General features: G+C 42.7%; 1 protein-coding gene across 15 annotated transcripts in view; it reads right to left on the reverse strand.

Annotated features, from left to right (window-relative positions):
- Positions 1 to 17,459, reverse strand: part of IKZF1 (IKAROS family zinc finger 1) — a 101,480-nt gene that overhangs the window by 23,308 nt on the left and 60,713 nt on the right. For 6 of the 15 annotated variants that reach the window (XM_032758099.2, XM_032758103.2, XM_058444890.1 and 3 more), the window contains exons 4-6: positions 14,784 to 14,843; positions 6,044 to 6,304; positions 152 to 319 (exon numbers count right to left, since the gene is read on the reverse strand). In XM_032758099.2, the coding sequence (XP_032613990.1) occupies positions 152 to 319; positions 6,044 to 6,304; positions 14,784 to 14,843 (489 nt within the window). Of the gene's footprint in view, positions 1 to 151; positions 320 to 6,043; positions 6,305 to 12,998; positions 13,324 to 14,783; positions 14,844 to 17,459 lie in introns of those variants that run through there. The other 9 variants (XM_032758114.2, XM_032758112.2, XM_032758111.2 and 6 more) reach the window with 4 other exon arrangements.

Here is a 17,459-nt window from a genome sequence, read left to right on the forward strand (position 1 = left end):
TCAAAGAAGCGACAGCTCACACCCGATGCAGGACTGCCAGCTGGGAGGGACTCAGGGTTAGCCAGCAAGGATACAATCCCAGACCCATGCGGGCAGAGTGGAGGAGTCCCGGGACACCCAGACAGCCCTGGACTGCGTCCAGGGGACCTACCGGAGTGCGTCCTCAGGTGGCCAGTGAGGGCGTCCCTCCGGCGGCAGGCATAGTTGCAGAGGTGGCATTTGAAGGGCTTCTCCCCGGAATGCAGCTTGATGTGCCGGAGCAGGTTGCCCTTCTGGGTGAAGGAGGCCCCGCACTGATTGCACTGGAAGGGCCGTTCTCCTGGGACGGAGAGAGGAGAGCTGGTGAGAACTAAACTCAGCGTGGGGACACGAGGACGATGCTATGAGAAAGTTGTTTCCCACGGGGGCTTGGTGACTTCCACCGGCTGCAGGTTTGATAGAACATGAGGCTTTCAGACTAAACCTGCCAGTTCCTTAACGCTTCACTGGCTGGGTCAATTTGATCTGAAAATCTAATTTTTTTTCCCTAAATCAGAATGGCACATCACAATGCAAATTCAAACTCATTTAAATAAAGTGACTGCAACATTTTGTGATGAAGAGCCACTCTTCCTGATCAGCAGTTTTGGAATAAACCAATATCCAATTTTGCGTGTTGTGGCATTTGGTGGGGTTTTTAAATGTGGCTTTTTTCAAAGGGTCTTTAAAATATGCCACTGAAGCAGCAAAATAAAAAGGAAACTCATTAAAAATGCATTTCAGGATCACAAGTTCATTTCAGCGTTACATTCTTATATTTAAATGAAAGGCACTTCATTATAACAGTTATAATAACTTCTTTTCATTTACATTTTCCCTGTATTTTCCCTTTCAATTTCTTCTCCATTACCTGTCTGTCCCTAAGCAGGCAAATCAGGAGAGAGACAGACAGAGAGCGTGAGGATGAGAGAAAGAGAGAGAGAGATGGAGAAAGATTGAATAAAATGAGAAGTTAAGAAACTGTGAAGGAAGCCCCCCATCTTACAAAGAAAAGTCCCAAACCTCCCTATGGCAGGACATACAAGTCAGAGTTGAACTGAGATTTCTAGCTTTTTCTTTCTTTACAAATCCTAAAACATTTAAGCTATTATTTGTCTATATCCATAGAAGACAAATTATATTTTAAGTACAGGTATTCTAAGAGGTGCAATTTAGTTGTTATGAAGGAATTCTTTCAGGGGTAAGACTGCTGCATTTGTGACTAAGAAAACAGCTGACCCTCTGCTCTGTGTGGCAGCACCTGTGTCTCCATTCTGGAGCTGACAAAGGGATAAACAGGTATCTGAATAAAAGAAATATGCTATTGTCCTACTGAGTAGTCACAGGTCTTGGAATCTAAATCAGGGAACATTTCATTTAACTCTCACTTCGAAGAGTGATACATTTGTCATGTTTAAGTAAACATGAAACTCTTTTGTAAAACAAATGCTTTATTTAGAAGAAGAATGTTATGTGACCACAATTCCTGGTGTTGAGATATTGTAACAACATATTTCCTGGAGTCACCTTTTTTCTCAGGAAAAAACAATGTATTAAAATGTCTATTTAACCATTTCCCGATTGATTAATGTGATTATGGTAAAGAAGACAGCACTTCTCAAAAATGATTGCACAGAAGCATATCTGGCACTATTAACATCCACACCAGATTTAAAAGTCTATATTGACACTTGAATTTCATGATTATCATCACTTTTTTTTTAAGCTGGCAGGTTAGATGCATTACTATAAAAGCTGAAACTAATTTACAGTGATGTTCAATTATAGGCCAATGGAGAGGTCCTGATACTAACCAGGAGGTATCTGGTATTTCTCCAAATCCCTACAGAAATTTGTATTAGCTAAGCAGAGAGAAGGACTTTAAATGTAAGCAGGTTGGAAGGTGATGGTGAAACTAACTAACTATACTGTCTGAGTTACAAACCGATGCATGTAAATCAATACTGGATGAAGAGGCTAAAACACCTAGCAGCCAGGTAGCCCAGGAGAGTTTCCACTGGAGAGAGATCATTTAATTATCTATTAGGAACAGTTCTGGGCCTTCTGTGCACTTGTGCATAAATACGTGCATTTAATTCCAAGTGGATAAAAAGGAAAAGTAGAGTGAGCTGGTGCAGGGAGACCCAGGCAGCGTGAGATGGACGTGCCTCCAACCACAGCTCTCATTTGGACATGGTGGCCTCTCAGGAGAAAGCTCATGTCACAAAAATGTTCACAATAAGGATGTGACGACATCCTGGTGACACAACAGTGTTTGTGGTATGACCCTAAATTAGTGAATCCAGCCCTACATTTACACCTGGGAAAGACCCCCTTCCATGCTGGGCAGGTGCTGGAGTCCCATGTCTCTCCCCAGGTCTGGAGGGCTACAGGGAAAACAGGAGGCAGAGCCAGGGTCTCTGTCCATCGCAGACAGAAAGGGCAGATTGCTACGGACACATGCCCTTCTGCAGAGCAGAGCAGGGCAGACAGGCAGGCAGGCAGGGGTTCGCTTGGATCCTGCAGTGCCTGGTGTCTTAATGCCTGCCTGCAAACAAATTTCACTGGAAACCTTTTTTGCTTCTGAGTGCCTATGCTGGTATGAACACATAGCACAAGGCATGGGGGTGTTAAGAGAGCATTCCCAGGAGTGACAATACAGAGCACTCCACTCAAGCAGTTTCCTTTGGAGGGGTCCGCAGCTAAGGAGACACGTCCATGGAGCTGGGGCACAAGAACGCAGCCCACGCCATATGTGTTCTTGCGTGGCCGGGGTCCATCATTTGCCTTCTGCAGGTCAACAGCTATTGCAGCTGAGTAGGTCAAATTTCTCCAAGGTTGTATTTACTTTTATTTAACTGGGATGAGGACACTGATGTCATGAATTTGAAATTTAATTTTTAATCCCAATGACTCCACAGATCTCCCGTTTTAGGAACCCTCTGTAAGAAGGTTTGAACCCCCTCTAATAACTTCATTGGGTAAAAAGGGAAGTCTTCATGGATGCCTATGTCATAGAATTTGAGGGCATTTCAGAAGAAAGTGAAAAAAATGTTTGAACTGCAAGAACTGATGTAGGTCTACTGCAATCATATCTGGGAGGAGCAGTGCCATTAGGGTGCTGTTTTTAGGAAGCTTGGGGACTGCATCTTTTTATCTTACAGATGGGAACTAGGTAGGCACAGACAATCTTCTTGGTCTTTGTTATTAAAAATCCCATCATTTAGAATAATAACGCGGTGTATTTGCACCCTGCATTTCCTGCTTCCTTCCTACCTCTCTGGTTCTCACACTAACCCTGAGACATTGGTGGGGAAGATGTCACTATTACACCCGAGTCAAAAATATAAAACTGAGCTGCACAACAGGGGAAGTGACGTGCTGGTGCCGATGAGCTGATTAGAAAATGGCACCAGTGGTACTTCACCAATACGGGGATATGGGCAGAGGCGAGACTGCCCCTGAATCCCCTCAGTGTATCCTGGGAGGGACTGGGAAGCTGACTCAGCCATGGGCAGGAGGAGGAACAATGGCCACAGTGCAAGTCCCAGCCTGTCCAGTGGGGATTCCCGTCGTACCTAAGCCCCAGGTGGAGAGCCCTCCGAATGGCCCTGTTCACTGTCACTGCTCAGCTGCACTGCCCTGCTGCCTGAGGCGGCTCTGTGCTCCACACGCTGGGAGCTTGTTAGGAATGCCTGCTCTCCTGCCTCCCCCCAGGTCTGAGGCAGAGTTGTATGTTCAGGAGATCTCAGGTGATTTACATGCTCTTTCAAGTTTGAGAAGCACTGCTCTAGAAATGTTTTAAGCATAGAGAACTCAGAAAGCGTGCTTTTTCTAACATATTCCACTCAGATCCCAGGAAAATGAAAACCTTTTCCAGCATGTCTAGTTATTCAAACCAAGTTTGGCCAAACCAGGTATTTCTGTATCTACCTGGGACCCTTTATATTGAGGCAAGTGGAAATGCATGATGAAAACAATTCATGAGTTCATTGCTTCAAGTGTGTGTGTTTTTTTAACAAACGGCAAGGCAGAAACTATAAAATTGACTTCTGAAAGTTATTTGTTCCGTAAGTGAAAAACTCAGCTTATTGGTGTGCAGGTGGCACCTAGCTGCTATTTGTTGGGAGAAGTGAGCAGCAAACAGCAGGTGCCACCTGGCATATCTGTACTTGGCAGGTTTACTCATTAAATGTAATTATTCTTTTTATCAAGGCAGGCAGTCATTATATTTTGGCAATTTAGTATGCCAGAATTTGATTCACTTATCAAATATTTATTTAAGAGAATTTTCACTGTACAGTCAGGCTTTAAATGAATTAACAGGCAAGTAGTTAATTTGTGAGGTCTATTCCTCATCAGGGATGTATTACCATGGCTCCCGGAGTATCCTGTTAAGTGTCTATCACAGGGTAGCCTACCTTCATGTTAATTTCCACCTCATTACAAAGGCGAGGCTGGGACTACTCTCGTGCATGCTTGCTTCACTTAGGGCTGAGTGTGATCGGTCTATTTCAGTGGGTAATTTGAGGATAAAGCGGCCATTAGAAAAAGCAAAGTTTGCTTAATTTTAGAAGTTGAATTTTTATTGAAGATGGGTATCTATTGATATCACCTTATTTTTATAGTTTTTCAGATACACTACAAATGGAAAAGATTATTTTGGAAACTGCCGTGATTCAAATATAAAAAATTACAACCCCACAAATATCTGCATTTCCTGAGAACACAGCTTTTTTGGCTCACAAAATTTTCTGAATTTCTGCTTAATTTTTGATAAACATATTTTTGTTTGCCCCCACGGAAGCAGCACACGAGGGTCTGATTTCAAGTCATTGTCATCACTTTCCCGAGGTATCTTATAGAACCTGCTAGGCCTTTAAGATAGGATTTTCAACTATTTTTTTCCTCTTAGGTTTTGCAGTGGGAGATGCTAGCTTTATGATAACCTAACAATGCCAGCTCAGAGGCAGTGACAGCTTAGGGTCTCTATGTTTCACGCTTTCAGTGGCTGCTGGAGGTGGTGGATCTATTGTGTTTTACCCAACTTTAGAACAGCTTCCCATGCAAAGAAAAGTTTCTCTTCAATTCATAAGAAACCTGTTGCCTACAGTTAAATGTGTGCACCATTCATATTTTACTTCTAAGACACTCCAGCACCATGAGTGGTGGTGACTGGACAGTTCTGTTGGACAACTCTGTGACACTTCCATCAACGTGACCAGCTATTAGAAACACCGGCAGAGCGCGGCCAGCTGGGGCTCGCCATGTTCCCACGCCCCTGGTGAGGGAGCATCCTGTGAGCCTGAGCACAATTCACTGACACTAAGGTGCCCGTGTTCCTTCCTTTCTGGACACAGAATATGATATTCTCTTATACTTCCAGTAAACCTTTCAGCAAGACAGGGGATTTGGGATGAAGTTCTTTAGGAATTTGAGCTGATAACCAGTGGCAATAGAAGCATCTGATTCAAAGTCTCCCCTGTTAGAGGGCAAGCCATTTGAAAGCTCATCTGAGGTCTTTCTGAAAACTTGATTTTGCTGCTATTCCATCATTCACTATTGTTTCTAAACATCAAACCCTGTTAGTTTGGATACAATTAAAACACACATTTTACTCATGGTTTCTCAGTGGAAAATGTGAGGAGTAAGTTTTGGTGTATCAGGATTTTTTGTTTTGTGGAGGGTGACCACTTAGCACACGTACCCTGAGGGCTCAGCTGAGACTACTCAGTATGTGTTACTAAAGCAGCAGGCCCTCACCAGGCCTCTCGTGATGCTGTTCACTTTTCCCTTGTTTTATTTATAGGGTGGAATTGGTACATGTTGAGAAGTCCTTTTCAAGGCTGTACCAGAACAAGGACTCTGTGACACGGTACCACTTGGAACCAATCGCTTGCAACAACTGAGCTACCAGTCAGTTTGAAACATGCTCAGAACACTCAAGGAAGACACAATGCTTTCCTCCTTCAAACCCCATGCACCTTCTCCAGGCCACTAAAGGAAAAACTGAGCCAGGCCTTACCAGTGTGGCTTCTTTTGTGAACCATGAGCACATTGGGCCCGATGCAAATGATCCCACAGATATCACACTTTAGTTTTCCGTTTGGAAGTCGAATGCCTCCAACTCCTGACAAAGCCGAGCTGCCTTGGTCCCTGTGGGAGCCATTCATTTTCTCTCCTGAGGCATCAAGCATTCGTAAATCCTCCGCACATTCTTCCCCATTCATTTCACAGGCACGCCCATTCTCTTCATCACTCTGAGTCTCTACTTTAACATTACTGGCTGAAAGAAACAATACAGGAGGCCACTCAGTGTCATTGCAAAAAAAAAAACGCAACAAAACAACACAGCAGCAAAAAGACAATCAAATAGGTATGGAGAGCTACTAAACAGAAGTTCTTAGCAAATACCAAGGGGAGAGTAGCCTGAGCTTGCCGTGCATTCAGCCTCGAGTGGGCTTGGGCGACAGGCCTCAGGATGCACCTGGGGTTACAGGGAGATCTGCCAGCCCTCTCCATAGGCCCCAATGGCGAGTATCTGAAAATGCACTAGAAAGGTATTTACATAGTTCCCACTTTAGAGTTGGGCCCTCACTTTAAGCAGGTTCACGTCAGAGTGGTCTGAGGCAGACTCCTACATCCTACCCATCAGGTGGGCACCTTGCCCTAGAGGGTGGGTACTGGGTCACACAATCCAGCTCTCTAGGATGTGTGAACTTGTTTGGCAAAATACCTAATAAGTGGTTATCAAGCCTGAAAACGTCTCTTACTTGTGATGCTACCTTTCCTTGCGGCATGTAAACATTAGTAAACTTTGGGACAAAACTCGGTAAACATAAAAATGCTCAGAGTTCTGACCACAGTTCCTTTCAGATTTCTGGAAGATCTTTCTGTTTCTTTGGTACATGACCATTTGAATTCCTGTTTATCTTAAATAACATAAACAGAACCTGTGTTCTAAAGAAGAGGTATCCTTTCTTACACTTCTTCCACTTGCTAAAGGGTTAATTGGGATAGTTTATGAATGTAGGTATCTGGAAGAGCTTTTTTTCCCAAAGGGAAAGAAGTTTGTGTGTGTGCTGGGGGGTGGGTGGGGGTGTGGGAGGTGAACTTTTAGTGTCTTGAATACAATGACCACTACTGACTCTGCATTACTGTTACCTTTAAGTCACACATCATAAGGTAATTATGTCATTCGAATATTTTTCTTCCTAAAGAAAGTAAGAGTCATTTCATTTACACACTTCAGAAACACTGACTGATGATACATTGGTGAATCCAACACTGTAATGACTAAGAGAATTTGTAGTTACACTGAAAGCCACCATTTTAATAACCATTTTTACAGACTAATAAGAGTAGGTAGGTAAATGTTGCCAAGTAAAATGATCAATGAGATAGATGACAATCAAGACTAAATATTTCTTTTTTGAGACAGGGTCTTGCTCTGTCACCCAGGCTGGAGTGCAGTGGGATGGCTCACTGCAGCCTCTGTCTCCCGGGCTCAAGTGATCCCTGCCACCTCAGCCTCCCTAGTAGTTGTGACTAAAGGTGTGCATCACCACATCCAGCCATTTTTTTTCGGTATTTTTTGTAGAGATGGGTCTTGTCATGTTGACCAGGCTGGTCTCGAACTCCTGAGCTCAGTGATCCACCTGCCTTGGCCTCCCGAAGTGTTGAGATTACAGTTGTGAGCCACCGTGCTCAGCCTAGACCACACAATTTTTAATCAACATTTTCAATCAATGGTTCTCAAAGTTTGGTCCCTAGAGAAGCAACATCAGCATCACCTGAGAACTTACTAGAAGCACAGACTCTCAGGCTCACCCCAGAGTTGCAGGCTCAGGAACTCTGGGGTGGGCCCAGCAGTCTGTTTTAACACACCCTCCAGAAGATTCTAATGTACACTGAGGACTGAGAACAACTGTCTTAAATAACCAACTTAGTTAGTAACACTCCAAGCTTATTTTATTCAGTGAGTTCCTCTCAATTTAGAGATCTACCATCCAGACACTGAAATAAAAATACCTGGTCTGGAATCTTAGCTGCACTATTTAAAAGTGCTGAGATCTTAGGCAAGTCATGTAACTTCTCTGTGCCTTGATTTCCTCATCCATTTTCATGGAAATTATTATAGCACCAGCCTAATACTGACAGATAAGAAGTTAGCTGAGGACAGTGGCTGGGGCATGGCACATGGAGGCTCACCCCCAGTGATCCCAGTACAGTCTTTCACCTAACCCCAATACCACATGCTGGGCACACAGCACATTAATTGCACTCTGCTATTTAACCTTCATAACAACTCCATAAGGGAAGTGCTATCATTGTCCTATTTTACAGTTGAAGAAGCCAAGGCACAGAGAGGTTGAACAACTTGCTAAGGTCACATAGCTGGCAAGTGACAGAGCTGGAAGATAACTGCAGGCAGCCTGGCCCCAGCATCCAAATTCCTAACCACTTACACGGTCATCTCTTGGTATCTGCAGTGCATCAGTTCTGGGACTCCTGAAGGTCTGTGGATGTGCAAGTCCCTAAATTGGCCCTATAGAACCTGTGGATATGAAAAATCTGCCTTCTATATCCACAGGTTCCGTGTCTCTTGAATACTGTATTTTCAAGCCACAGTGGGTTGAATTTCCATGGATATGGAGGGCTGACTGTACTGCCAGTGTTTTCCCATTAGCTCTTTAGGGAAATGACTTACAGATGAATAATGAAATGAATTAACTGGGACATGGTGGACTTGGAGACTGCAGAAGTGAGGATGCACCAGAGGATGAGCAGAGCTGCCTGTCTCCTCCATCAGATCCTGGCATTACGCAGGATTGTCCTGAGAAATCGAGCAATGGGGATTCTCCAAATGCTCTCCCCTTCAGATCCTGAACATCAGAGACTCAGAGCATCTGAGCAGCCTCCTGCTAACCTCTCTCCACTGCCAGGGACAAGATACTTGGAAAATAAAGGAGATAGGCAGGCAAGTGAGGCTGGTTGGCTGTCGAGGCAATGGTGCTTAATGACCATTGAGTTCTCTGGAATCGGTACTCTCAGGTAGAGGCTGTGCATCGTTTTGGGAGAAAGCTAATTCTCTAGGCCCTCCTTGTTCACCAGGGTCTACACCAGCCTGCTCTGGAAACACAATGAGGCTGTGAAGATCTGTGTATTCCTTAATCTAAGATTATTTTTAATCATTTATCTTGTGGTTTTTAAAATGAGATTAGAACACAACGGAGCAAATTAAGATTGGCGTGGCAAGTTTTTCAAATACAGGCACTAAGACGAGGGCTATAGCGAAAGTGTAGGCCGAGTGCTTCCGAGGCTAGAGAAAGGACACCACGCAGAACAGGCATTGGGATAATCCTCTTGGCATGTTCCCCTACGCGGCTTGACTTCATAAATTCAGAGGCAACCAGCTACAGAGAATTGACTCTTGCTTTCCCATGGGCACATATGGCCTATTAGAACTTGCCAGAAGCTATCACTTGTTCTTCTGGATCATTAAGAATGAGTATTTCTGGGATTCTTTGGCATGCTCTATGGCGTGTGGGCGCTTGCAGGTGGGGAGCAGAACAGCAGGGAAGCATTGGACATGACTTTTGGGTTTCTGGCTTCAGGAAAACTGGTTCTGCTACAGCAGGCTGCTTGCGGGAGGAGGCAAAGCTATGTGACAGGAAGGAAACAGAAGCACGGGGGAAAGCCCACAATGGATGCTGCCTTAGATATGACAGATGTCCTCAAAGCCAGAGGCCTGGAGATCAGCCACTCATTGGACAAATGGTGGCTGAAAGCAGTACTCTGTCCTTGTTAGCCTCCATGACACTGTCACTGAGAGCTGTAACAGAACCAAAAGAGAACTAGGGACACAAACACTCTGGCTCAGGCCCACCCTGGGTTCTTTCACTGACTGAGAGATAATGGACAAGAGCCCAATTTTATTATTCAATAAATGTGACAATAAATATGAAGAGTGGATGTTTTCAAACTCCTAGTTAAAAAGGAACAAGTGCCTATCACATAGTGTCCTGAGATCAATGTGGATACCAAGTACGATTTTAGGGCGATAGGTACCTAGATCTCCACCTAGATGGCTAGATGTAGGGACATATATATAAGATTAGTCACATAGGTCTGTAGGAACAGCAGTAGGGATGATCAGCTTAGGAAATATATAGAGTTTGAAGAGGAAAATTAAGGACACTGTGATGCTCTAGGTTTCTAAAAAAGAGTATGCAGACAATATCCACAGATCACTATGGGCAAGGCCAAGGAACTGAAAATAATGGAAAAAGGACAGAGGAACCTGTATCAGCAAATGCTCAAAACGTTTTAAATGGAAGTTAGATGGCAGATGCTGAGCATTCCAGGGCTGGAAGCTTCTAACACAATTCGGACAACTCCTAAGCCATGTTATGACAGGAAAGGTTGGTGAAGTCTAAGACAAGGACTGGATGACTGCCAGGTGCTGGCAGGATTTGGTGGGAACAGAGTGGGCAACACCATCACCACGGGGTGCGTAAGATTCAAGCAGTGTGTGGATTTCCTGTAAACGGGGTTAAGCTCCTCCTTTCTTTGTGGAAAAATGCAAAGTGGGTGCTGGTTACATAGACGAGATCAGGAGACTTCTGTCCACCCAAGGAGGCTGTCCGTGAAAACGGGGGTCTCTTATCCAGCTAGGAGGAGAATACAAGCAACTTGCTTAGTGTTTTCGTAGAGGACAGAAATCAGGGCTTGAAACTATCTTCATAAGTTGCAACTAAGACTGTATCTCAAAATCTGAAACCTATTAGTCATAAATGTAAGGACCTGTGAAACTAAAATACAGATTTTAAAAACACAAGCCCAGGATGAGAGTGTCTTGGCTTCCCAAGTAAGTGTGAAAAAGGTTTCTGGGGTTTTCTCTGAAAGTATGCTCAATCAGAGATGTGGACAGAGAAAAGAAAAACAGAAGGGGTGACAGAGTCCTGTAGTCACTGAAATCTGGAATCTTCTGAACCAGCCAGGCCGTACGCATGCCTCCTTTCAAAAGGGTAGCACAGGCTGGTGCAGGTTTGGAAGAGTCAGTCACTGGGGACTGAAACTAATTCCTGCGAGCAAGGTTGGTGGCACAGGATGCACACTTCCTCAGCTTGGCCCCTGAGGGTGGAGAAGGTGCCGAGGAGAAGCAAGTGGGAGGTGAGTGCAAGAAGTGGTTCTTCTGAGAGAGGGGTTTGCCAGTGGTGGACGGTGTCCACACAGAGGGCAGAGAAGCAAGCCCTGGAGGCTGGTGGGAACCCTGATGGCAGGTTCCTGCCACCTGTAGTTGTGTGACAGCCTCCACCAATATGCCTCCCATTCAAGGAGTGAGGAGTTCAGGGCCTTTGTCCCACAGACCTTTTCCTTTACCTAGAAGAAAAGAACAAGTGGGGGTTGGCCTGTTGATGGCAGTGAACACATGCAGTTGTGAGGGAGGCTCTGTGAGAGTGTGAGTTTTGTTGGCCCTTCATTTTGAAATCCATCCTCCTGAAGAAGGCAACGACACCAGCTGATGTTTCCACTAATGAAGGAGGAGGTTGGGAAGGAATGACTGGCACTTACTGAAGCTGCGCACCTCCTGGCAGCTCCATAATACCCCGGAGCCCACCCCGAGGGATATGCAAGGCTCCTGCTGAATTCTGTTGAAAATGTCATATGAGAAATCCCTTCAGTTTCTTAAACTGCCACTCCTTAAATGGTGCTGATCATACCTGCCCCAGAATCAATTCCATGAACCCGCCTGCCCCTGATTTGCAGGCATTGTGCTTGGTTCAACCCCATGGATGCTGTCTGTATGGAACATTTGCCAGGGCCCAAGTTGCCTGGCCGTGCCCTTCTGTGAGTTCCTAAATCGCTCACTCCTTCCTCTGTTACTCGGAGCTGGAACTGCTTAGCTGTGGTATTGCTTCAGTGAAATGGTACATCTCCCTGAAGATAGGAAAGATACTTATAAATATTTTGTAACCCCCCACCCCATTACTTAGAAAAATGTCAAACTCAGTAAGGTGCTGAATTGAACTGATTAAATATAGAACATGAAATGGAGACTGGTCCTCTCTTTCTCCGGAACACTCTGGCTCAGGCCCACCGTGGGCTCTTTCATTGACTGAAAGATAATGGACAAGAGCCCAATTTTACTATTCAATAAATGCGACAATAAATATGAAGAGTGGATGTTTTCAAACACCTAGTCAAAAGCTACTTTCCTTCCCAGATGCTATTTAAAGTTGGGAAAAATTAAAATCTCATCGACCTATCTTGGAGGGCTTCTATGTTATTGGCACCCAACAGTACTAAGAGAGACCCCACACCCCTGTATGGAAGGTGGACTTTGGTAGATAGACAAGTTTGGATTGAAGAATCTGGAGAATCCAAGGAACTCAGATGCCAAGAGGAGGCAAGAGACCTGAATCTGTGCCAGGCACTGCATGTGCTCATGGATAATTAAACATTTTTTAATGCATAGGTATAATGTACACTGTCAGTCCCCACCTAACCAATGAATTATGCTTCCTCTTCATTTCCCTTTCCTTTTTAGAATGTGTCTTCATATTTACTGAAAAAGTAAATGTTTGGTACTCAGAATGCATTTTTCCATTGAAAAGATAGTCCGAAGTAGTCACTCTAGTGTGAGTTTAGGCCATGTAAGCTTGAAATGCTCAATATTTTATTTGAAAAATGGTACAGGAATACTCTTGCAACACTGGTGACTAGCAAGTAAAAATCAAATGAAATGGAAATATTTAAGATATATCTTGAATCACTGTAATTAAATGAAAATTTGAGATGAAGAGAAGGTATATATATAGATATTTTTGTGTTGCCTCTAAAAGAGATTTATAAAACTTTTAAGCATTTTAAAGTTCATGGAACCATTTATTATCATTTAATATCATTTAAAATGTAGAAGGTTGTTTTCGTCCCACTAGGGTATATTATTAGAAAATACTTTCTTTGTTGTTTGCAATTTAAGGCCTTTAAATGGAATGAAGTCAGGGAGAGAAAAGAAAGGCAGAAGAGTAAAAAGAGAAAGAGAATAAAAAAGAGAAATAGGCATTTTCTTTCTTCCAGCAACTAGGGACACAAACTGGAGTAGGGACAGGAGAGGGGGTGAAAGGGGTTGTTTTTAATTTTTAAGAAGAAAAGAGGTGTAGAGGGCAAAGAGGGCAATTCTTCATCATGACCACAAGGTGGTGATATTGGCCCAGAACAGTTTGGTTGCTGTTTTGCGGGGGAAGGCATCAAGACCAAGTAGCCACTTGTGTGAGGAGGATAGTCACAATTCCAACACTGGGGAGAGGGGGAGAGAAAGAGAGACACCAATACCTTAGGGACACATTTGCGTAAATATAGACAGAAAGTGTATCCAAGTGAATATCATCTCTTTTATAAAAACTGTAACTATCATAACATTAACACATCTTCACATGCAGCGATTCTTACAGACTGAAGGCTTCACTGAAGGGTCTGCTTCAACATATGCTCTGGCTGACACCTTCCTCAGACTTCACAGAAACATGTTTTAGGATGCATTAGCTTACTCTCAAGTGCATTTGACTTCTCAAAATACTTCAACAATATAATTCTTCAAATCAATATCACTTCTCTGTCCAATACCATAATGTTTTATATATTCATATAAGCTCACGTGTAAACAGATACACATACATAAGCATTTACATGTACATACATATACATCTCAAAAAGTAGGTATCAAGCTATTGCTTTAAAGTGGAATCAAAGGAATATCAGCAAAATAAAGATTTCTGTAACTTTTATAGGCTGGAAAAGTAGCCAATCTAGTTTGTGAGCAAAAAGATGTACTTTGATACTGTTAAATTCCTTAGACACCAGATAGTTTTTGATAACCAGGATGTCAGAAACCTGTCTTTAACTGTTATTGGCACTGTTCAAATTAGAGCCTATAATTATAATTGTCACAGTGTTAACAAATGTGACCTGTTTTCTGATGTTGCTTTATAGTATTAGAGAATTTACTAATACAGGTCCTAAGGGATTATCAACTTGTATGACTTTAAATATTCAGCTCTCTCTACATTTTTAAAAGCACTCTCTGTTCTTTAAAGTACTCATTTGAGGATGTTACCCAAATATATTTATCATTTATCAGCTCAATATCTAAAAAAGAAAAATGAAATTCACATCTGTTTTTTGGTTTAACAGCTCAGATCAGAGAAGGTCCTGCAGGCACCAAGCATGAACAGTATGTTGGCTCCAGCAGCGACGCACCACAGAATAACGGCCTGGAGGCCTGCAATTTTCTCTTCTCAGTTCTGAAATTAATACTCCAGAACCACAGATGAAGAGCATGTCTCCTTCTCCCGTCCCACAAAATTGTAAAAATTATCTTGAAACCATGTTCAGTTCTTTGTTGGTGACAGAAAGTATGGCCATTTTATCCTCACACTCAATAAAAAGGAGATAATCACAAGAGTAATCTCAAAGCTGTCCAGCAGCATCCGCGAAGTAACAATCTCATCAGTGCTACTGTGACTCCAGCCCTTGCTGTTACTCCACTGCCATGCTCCCAGGACACCGCACAACTGTCTAGACCTTCGTTTTGCACTTTATGGTATAAATACCCAAAAATGATATGGTAGGTGTCTAACGAATAAACAGTGAATATTTAATGTATCTCAGACGTTGATAACGGAACATGCATGTATGATATTTACATGATAGGAGATGAAGGCATGCTTTTGTTTTCCAGAAGCAAGGCATATACTTACGAGAGAAAGATTTGGGAATTATTGCATGGAAATCCCTAAAGTCATCAGCCCCATATGTAACTGCAATAAAAAAGGCAAAAAGAAAGCTGGGTTGTGATTCCAGGAGAGAGATATAGTCAGAGTCTAACAGAAAGCATTACTTTTTTTAAAAAGAACGTTTTATTACTCAAAACCACTGTTCAGCTACTCATCTGCTATTGCTGGCCCTCCTATAGGCAACAGAAAAGTAATTACTCATGAACAGGACCACAATCCCCTCAGGTCTCAACTCACAGCATTATATCCCATAAAGTGGTTTGGAGCAATTACTGATGGGTTCAACATCTTAGAGGGTGCAGCCCCAAACATTCTAGAACTGTGAGAAACCAATCAGCAGCTCCAGTCCAAACACTCAGGCTCCTCACAGAGCATCTCCTGGGACAGCATGTATCTCCAAAAAAGTGTGTGTTTCTTAATGAGCTGATTGCATCGCAAATGTTCTTCATTCAGCTTTTTCTTAGAAAGTGTTCATAGAAAATTAGAAAATGCAGCACATTGGGTGGGGGAAAAATTATTGTTTTCCCCAACCAGCAAAAGAGCTACCCCTTTCGGTGATTAGTCCTTATCAGCTGCTTTCATAAATACTATCACTGCCTCAAATCTTCAGGTTTCTATTCTCTTTCATAGGACAGTTTCCCAGCATGTTCCTTTTTCTTAAGATTTGGCAGATTCTGCACATGTGCACACATGTGTACACACACACACACACACACACACGCACAATCTTTCCCCCAAGAGTCACATCTCAGTGACTGTTAAAGTTACGTACACAGTGTAGCTGATAAATTAAACTTGTTGGATGAGTTCCTAGGTTAGCAGAGTAAAGACTCTGAGGTGACCTGCAGGGGAGCAGACCTATTGAACTTTGCTTAAACCAGTGTTTTCCAGACTTATCTGACCACAGAACCTCCTTCTTTTCCCATGAAATTATTGGGAAATAAATTATTGGGATAATGGGCAAACATAGTTTGAGAGACACTTTGAAAGCTGTTTCTTGAAGTGACTGGCTGAATTATTTCCTAGCAAATCCTTACTCTTCATCTGCTTATTTTATTCCCTGGTAGCCCAAATCTAATGGATAAAATCAATATTATGAACCCCATCAAACAGAGGTAGCATAAACTGATTGCCTCCATATGGATGTGCTTGTTGGCCTGCAAACAGCCAGTTTTACAATAACCTTTGCTGTTCTTGTTATCTTCATTGAGCTGCAACCCTTTGTATAATCTGTTTGCCCTTAGTTATTCTGCTTTATGAAGCTGCTAGCATCTCGATAATGGGAGAAAAACCGAAGATGTTTTAAAGGGTATGTATTACCTTTTGCAAATAGGAACAGTACAGTGGGTGATAGAGTACAAAACCCTGACTAAACACAAAGCACTGAGATTCTACTTAAACTGCTGATCATGCCAATATGGTGCTTGAAGATGACTTGCCTTGAGAGTTAACTTCCTAATATATCCCTGCAGCTCTACAGCCAAAGCTCAACCACCTGCTGTACATACCATGATGACTACAGCACTGGGGAGGTCTTCATGTTTACCAGGACCCTGAAGATTAAGGAGCTAAGAGGTTAGATCTGAATGCAATGTGTCTGGAATTTGTCTCACCAGTAGAAAATGTAGCCTTGTGCAGTCCTGGGTATCAAAGTGTAAGCCTCGAAATACCGAATTCTGTCAAGACACTTCCCACTTCACACATTGCCATTGAATATGAAGAATACTGTAATATATTATCAGGCATTAAATTTTTTTTTAAATTAACTTTTAAGTTCAGGAGTACATGTGCAGGTGTGTTATATAGGTAAACTCATGTCATGGGGGTTTGTTATACAGATTGTTTTGTCATCCAGGTATTAAATCTACTACCTGTTATTTTTTCTGATCCTCTTCCTTCTCCCACCCTCCATCCTCTGATAGGCCCCTCTATGTGCCCACGTATTCTCCTCATTTAGCTCACACTTAAAAGTGAGAACATCTGCACTTGGTTTTCTGCTCCTGGGTTAGTTTGCTAAGGATAATGGCCTCCAGCTCCATCCACGTTCCTGCAAAGGGCATGATCTCATTCTTTTTTTATGGCTGCATAGTATTCCATGGTGTATATGTACCACATTTTCTTTATCCAGTCTATCATTGATGGGCATGTAGGTTGAGTCCATGTTTTTGCTATCGTGAATAGTGCTACAACAAACATATGCGTGCATGTGTCTTATGGTAGAACGATTCATATTCCTTTGGGTATATATGCAGTAATGGGATTGCTGGGTCAAATGGTATACAGGTCTTTGAGGAATTCCCACACTGTCTTCCACATGATTGAACTGATTTACAATCCCCTCAACAGTGTATAAGCATTCCTTTTTCTCTACAACCTCACCAGCAACTGTCACTCTTTGACTTTTTATTAATAACAATTCTGACTGGTGTGAGATGGTATCTCATTGTGGTTTTGATTTGCATTTCTCTAATGATTAATGATGATGAGCTTTATTTCATATGATTGTGGGCCACATGTATGTCTTCTTTTGGAAAGTTAGACATTGAATGTCAATCACGTTTCAAAAGAATCAGTCCTTTGCCTAGTGTAATTCAAATTTACTTGTTGATTTTTGTCCCAAATATGTGGTACACAAAATTG

This window comes from Hylobates moloch, unplaced genomic scaffold, assembly GCF_009828535.3.
Source record: "Hylobates moloch isolate HMO894 unplaced genomic scaffold, HMol_V3 SCAFFOLD_1, whole genome shotgun sequence".
In the NCBI taxonomy this organism is placed as follows: Eukaryota; Metazoa; Chordata; class Mammalia; order Primates; family Hylobatidae; genus Hylobates; species Hylobates moloch.